The 6829-nt window shown below is 44.9% G+C and overlaps 1 protein-coding gene across 1 annotated transcript in view; it reads right to left on the bottom strand.

The window, feature by feature from the left end:
* The window catches only part of T265_08785 (hypothetical protein), a gene marked incomplete at both ends in the record, with an annotated part of 19417 nt that overhangs the window by 8782 nt on the left and 3806 nt on the right, over positions 1–6829 (bottom strand). Inside the window, 3 exons of the mRNA XM_009174685.1 lie at positions 1397–1609; positions 1824–1969; positions 4102–4214. Coding sequence (XP_009172949.1) covers positions 1397–1609; positions 1824–1969; positions 4102–4214 — 472 coding nt within the window. The remainder of the gene's footprint in view (positions 1–1396; positions 1610–1823; positions 1970–4101; positions 4215–6829) is intronic.

Raw genomic sequence — 6829 nt, 5'->3', positions numbered from 1 at the left:
TATATATATATATATGAACCAAAGCCGGGACATTGGAGGCGAAATGTCGAGATTCAGGCATAATTTTACACGCTCAAATATTTCTGCTACTGAGGGCTGAGACCATTCTCGTTGTGTTGTCTTCCAAAGTGTCTCTCAGGAGCTTCTGTACCAATCAGATCGATGGTCAAAAAAACATAAGAACATCACTTATCTCCAAATAGGACCCTTTGTTGGTAAAATCGTATATCAACGTTGGCAACACAGCCCCACGGCCATACGAGCGTGTTAGTCCACACGAATTCCTTATAAAAAACGAATAAAAAAGGGAAGGGGTTTGATGATAGCCTGAAAATGGCCTGCCACCAACAACAGTAAGATAATCGGGATAGAGATTGGTGATATGAACACCGCTGCCTTCCGTTTGCTTCTGCAAACTCGTAGGAATTAGTAACGCGTGACTGATTCCCCGAGAAGTCTGCAAATGCTAGCCAAGCACTTGGCTAGTTCCTGTAATCAGGGACCTACATGGTCCATCATATCTTACGGTGTCACCTGACATGTGCAATTTAGGCAGCCGTGGTTGAGTTGCACTGGTAGGACTATGCTGATACCACTTGCCTTATCCCGAATGGCTTATCCTGGTTGCTAAGTACTTAGCAACCTAACTCGCACTCACTATACAGGTGATAATGCCTCTGGTGGTCTCCTGGTACAATCCAACAGCTCGGTCTTGATTGGTTCTTTGTGAACAGTCGCTCTTTTACATGATAGCTGTGACCTTACACCTATCCACGACGTTATGAATCTGTCCTGCACCCTCTACTCTGAGGGTGTAACATTCAGAGCTCCTGGCTGTTGAGACTTTCAGACTGACCGACTGCACTGCCAACTAACTCACTACGTTCAGAGGAATCTTTTGAAACAGATCCAACATAAGGAATTACATCCGACCTTCTACTAACAGACAGCGCTTCTCAGTTCGTAGCTAAATCAACCATGCCGCAATAATGCCATATGGTTTCTTTTCTTTTGTAGGCCTATTGACCCGCTGAGCCATGAAGAATGACACTGCAGATTCACTGTCACTTTGTCTGCGCAATGTCGACCTTAGGTGTAGTTGGCTTCCATCGTTTTGAGGCTGAACAGTCAGACAACTGCAGGAGAGATTCCGAGAGCATGGCCGATATCGGTTAACCACTGAACAAATCTGCGGAGATAGTTACGCGGACAGAAGCGACAGGAACCTCTGGCGGTTCAACATTCAAGGTAATATGGTGCTTCAAGCGGCTTGCTTCGAATATGTGGTTTTTCGGTGTTTTCAATCTCACCCAAACGAATGTAGGATTTTAATCAAAAGTTAACTGGGAATTGACAGAGGATGACAAAACAAAACCGACATACTAACTCAACTCACCTTTGGAACACCTCCGAAAAGCATCAACAAAATGCCCTTTTTCACTTCTTCATTGCCATGAATTGTTGGGAACAGAGAATTACATAGATTGCTAAAGAGACGCCGATCTTGGCTCATTTTGCAGATTGTATCCAGTTCTGCACTCGTTAGTCGCTTGGACATGACTTCATACGACATGACCTCGGAATCTTCAAATTCATCTGATGGGAGGTACTAGGAAAAGTGTATATGAAACACGATGGTGCTGTGAGAGATGGGATATAGCCACAAAAACGCTCTGACCGAAGTACAAATAACTGTTCTAAAAATTAGAGGTTGGATTCTTCCAGGTATCAAATTTATTCTCCTAGAAAACGATGACCGTAGGGGAAAATGCAGAGAGAATACACGGACCAGGTACCCGAAATTACCACGAGGTCCAACTTACTCTACCATTCGAAGGGACAACGGTGCATGCCAGGAACGCAGTCCTATAGGAAAGCTCACGAACACCGAGCGCTTTTAGTCCAGTTATTCCTCCGATCTCTTGATTGTCCCTGCCACGAATTGGTTTGGACTCTAGTGAACGAGTGCCTGATATGAAGATGTCATGAAGTGCAAACTATAGTGATCATATTACAAGTTATCCACAGAAAAGATGAACGAAGAAACAACAGTAAATGAAATATCCCGAAAACTAGAATCAACATATCGTTAGATCCTTTGTCCCTTAAACGGAAACGCTGCATCACAATGACTCAATCGCGGACTCACAACAGATTAGGTGGTTGGATAAGCAGGTGCCTCATAGGTCATTTTTCTTGATGGAGCTTTTCTTGTCTACTTGGTAATACAGAAGCCGGCTTCCAACCGACAACATCGCTGTTCATGGAGATCATCATAATCATCGATAGCACTTAGTCTGTGTGAACGGGCTGAGCTGCACGACACCCAAAATTAAACTGCGCAAGCGTAAACCGCGTCTACGATCGGACTCAAAAGGAAAACTATATGGACCTGTCATTACACTGCTATAGAAAGTGAGAGACCCACAGTCTTGGATTTAGCAGAAAAACGATGTCTCTGAGATTGATTTTGCGTTTATCTGTCAGGGTTCCAACGGGGAATTAAGTGAATGCAACTAGTCTCTGTTCCACATCACGACTGCCGCACTAGTTTGCCCTTACCATTGAAGCCGAGGATGAGGCGCAATATTTACGTTTTTCTCTGATGGTAGATTAGACGCGACACTGTGCCTCTGAGCCCCCTTCCAAGAACAGATAGGCAAGTCGTTCTTGATACTGGGATGATCAATCTCACACAGCGGATGCAATGACCAACTTCTGCATCAACCATGCAGATATGACGGATGCATAGGCCGCTTGCAACCACCAGAGATATCTATTCTGAGAATACCACCCTTTTTAATGTTCGGAATTTATCCAGCCCTGCGTGGATGACATAGGGCCTTCAACGCTGAATTTCCCGCGAATAACTGGGACTTAAGTCTTGTAACTAGGGTGTGAAAGCAAACCGAAGAGTAGACCACCATATGGTTTCGAACCGGCTTCCGGAAGTGTGGAACGTAGCCATATGCCATGCTTGCACACAGAAGTGCATCCAAATATGGGCTCGTTGTTTGCCGCATGTCCACAAAAAATGGGATAAGATGATGAAAAAATACTGATAACCGATCACGACACTGGAAAAAAGACATAAGTGAGTATGATACGGTATGGCAAGATATCATTTGACTGTGTGAAACAATCCGGTCGTCGTTTTGGATATGAAATTTCACTGTTGAAGACACTCAGAGGTGCGCTTGCGAAAGTCCAGGGATAAGCTTTTGACCAAAAATACGGTACAGATTCATTTCTAATCTTGCATTAGCATCTGACTGGCCTGATTAATCAGGCAGAAACTCAACAATAGTTTCCTTTAAGTTACGCATCGTCGGATGCCACAACAAAACTATTCTATTAGAATTTTTCGGGCTGAAATGTAGCATTTGAGCGATAACAGCTCCTCGAAAAACAAACTGAAAACGAATATTGGAAAGAAAAACAATGATTAAGGCAGTTGACGTTGAGATGTGAAATACATACATACGGTATATGAGTAGCAATATGCATGTTTATGAAGAGAACGCGTTCCTGTGAAACCGAAAATAACGAGTGGCCGACCTTTCGGTGCCTACCTGCCATGCCACTCGAAGGCTCAAATACAAGCTGCCTAGGCAGTGGCGAGCGATACGCAAGGTTCGAACCACGGAGCGTACGGTCAGTAAGTTTGCACCCTAACTAGTGAGATGTCTCTGATCAGATGGCGGCTGGTCCATTCACCGAGCTCCGCAACTCACTTGAAAACGCTTGGTTACCACTAGACGAAACTTCAGCGCGTAGTTAGGTTGGCGAACAGATTATTTGCCACCTGACCAGCATCAAGTTAACTCACCCCAAGCCAATTATTCCGAGAAAACTGCTAATAATGAATAACGACGATGGCCTGCGAAAAAGAAAATACAGGACCCAAAGCCCCAGGTATCAACTCTAGAGTGTGATATAGTTTTCAACGAAGTGCAACGAAGGGGTATGCCAACCGAATGAATTCCTATGATGCATAAGATTTCACAAGCCGAGTGTCGACGAAATTGCTATTGACCACCGCTGTGGTCCGTAAAATTCGAAATGATTCTACAAGAAGGCATGAACAGTAAAACTGGTTACCTGGAGTGGCTAACTGACTGATATCCGGGACTACTATGAGTGTTCCAATAAATTCACAGCGATCGCCTGGTTGGGCAAGATCGACAGCGTCAGCTCTGAGAATGACTTCCAGGCTGCAGGAGAAAAACGAAGTAGATAAAATGGTGTCGTAGGCTGATCTACGGCCTGTTAGACATTCACTGCTTGCACACAGAAGTGCATCCAAATATGGGCTCGTTGTTTGCCGCATGTCCACAAAAAATGGGATAAGATGATGAAAAAATACTGATAACCGATCACGACACTGGAAAAAAGACATAAGTGAGTATGATACGGTATGGCAAGATATCATTTGACTGTGTGAAACAATCCGGTCGTCGTTTTGGATATGAAATTTCACTGTTGAAGACACTCAGAGGTGCGCTTGCGAAAGTCCAGGGATAAGCTTTTGACCAAAAATACGGTACAGATTCATTTCTAATCTTGCATTAGCATCTGACTGGCCTGATTAATCAGGCAGAAACTCAACAATAGTTTCCTTTAAGTTACGCATCGTCGGATGCCACAACAAAACTATTCTATTAGAATTTTTCGGGCTGAAATGTAGCATTTGAGCGATAACAGCTCCTCGAAAAACAAACTGAAAACGAATATTGGAAAGAAAAACAATGATTAAGGCAGTTGACGTTGAGATGTGAAATACATACATACGGTATATGAGTAGCAATATGCATGTTTATGAAGAGAACGCGTTCCTGTGAAACCGAAAATAACGAGTGGCCGACCTTTCGGTGCCTACCTGCCATGCCACTCGAAGGCTCAAATACAAGCTGCCTAGGCAGTGGCGAGCGATACGCAAGGTTCGAACCACGGAGCGTACGGTCAGTAAGTTTGCACCCTAACTAGTGAGATGTCTCTGATCAGATGGCGGCTGGTCCATTCACCGAGCTCCGCAACTCACTTGAAAACGCTTGGTTACCACTAGACGAAACTTCAGCGCGTAGTTAGGTTGGCGAACAGATTATTTGCCACCTGACCAGCATCAAGTTAACTCACCCCAAGCCAATTATTCCGAGAAAACTGCTAATAATGAATAACGACGATGGCCTGCGAAAAAGAAAATACAGGACCCAAAGCCCCAGGTATCAACTCTAGAGTGTGATATAGTTTTCAACGAAGTGCAACGAAGGGGTATGCCAACCGAATGAATTCCTATGATGCATAAGATTTCACAAGCCGAGTGTCGACGAAATTGCTATTGACCACCGCTGTGGTCCGTAAAATTCGAAATGATTCTACAAGAAGGCATGAACAGTAAAACTGGTTACCTGGAGTGGCTAACTGACTGATATCCGGGACTACTATGAGTGTTCCAATAAATTCACAGCGATCGCCTGGTTGGGCAAGATCGACAGCGTCAGCTCTGAGAATGACTTCCAGGCTGCAGGAGAAAAACGAAGTAGATAAAATGGTGTCGTAGGCTGATCTACGGCCTGTTAGACATTCACTGAAAACTAGCACAAGTAGATAGATGGCGGCCATTATGAGTCAGTGAAGTAAGGGGAAATCGGAAGATCGTTTTAAGGTTTTCGCCCTCTAGGGAGACCACCCTCCCAGAACAAACAGTTTTTCGATGGTACCTTGGAGCTGCCATTGAAATACAGAACACCGGAGAGACCACCTCTTCGAAAAGCTTGCAATATCTGGATCTCGCACCTCAAGCATTACCTGAACTAGAAGGGATTTAGCAGATATGTCCCACCAAGGTAGCGTCATATTGTGCAACTGTCGGGTATTGCTAATAATCATTACCATCGTCGGAAATAAAATATCACTACCAACAATAAAGCTTCACTGCCGTACAAACATGATTTACTTGAAAGTCTGTTGTGAAGAAAAGAATAAAAGTGTGTGCGACGGACTTGGTGTTATACTACCGCAATCACTTCAAGATCTCTACACCTAAAGAAAGTTATTCGGGCAACCTGGATAGAAAATGACATCACATCGACTATTAACTATATACTGCAGAGCCCTCAAACATGCCGGTTGTGGATCATGCGGACCCCATTCTGGAATCACAGTTGTACCGACACTATCTCCTAATCTCTTTCATAATCTCTGTTAGGTCAAAGGTTGACCAGCTAAAGCGATACCAGCACATCTTGCCGCAGCAGCCTCTGGATCGCCGGAGGTTCTCAGTCAGAAACAAGTGGAGAGTGATCTTGCCGTTAGCTCATCCAATGTGACTGCATCGTGAATACTTGTTTCTCATACACAGCACACATCAATGTCAAGCGAGGCCAGTGTGAGAGTAAGAACAGCTTGTCGTTCTGCTTGCTACAAAGTGCGGATGTTGAGGGCAACCACATAGACCGGACATCGAGGCTTGAAGGTTGATACCTGAGGATTCCGGCGAGATGGTTCAAGTGGTAAGAGCGCGAATTCACTGACCGGAAGGTCCGTGGTTCGAACCCGGCCTCTGCCTCTCGACTTCCCCTGTCTAGGCCTCGGCAACCCGGCGGTATCCTAGCCCACGTGCTTCCTTCGGGTGGCATGGTAGTTAGGCACCGGAAGGGTGGTATAGCTGAAAGAGGATTCCGGCAGCACCCAAGCGTTTCGTGATCTCCTTCATACTCCTCCGCCAAGTCAAAGGTTGGCCACCTCTCTGTTTACGCCACTCTGAGTTGGGCATGGAAAACAGCACTCTCTTCGGCAAACGATGGTTCGGCATACGTAACACATGTCC

This window comes from Opisthorchis viverrini, assembly GCF_000715545.1.
Source record: "Opisthorchis viverrini unplaced genomic scaffold opera_v5_241, whole genome shotgun sequence".
Lineage (NCBI taxonomy): Eukaryota > Metazoa > Platyhelminthes > Trematoda > Opisthorchiida > Opisthorchiidae > Opisthorchis > Opisthorchis viverrini.
The sequence above is the reverse complement of the archived record's forward strand: the minus strand, read 5'-3'. Positions and strand labels throughout refer to the sequence as shown.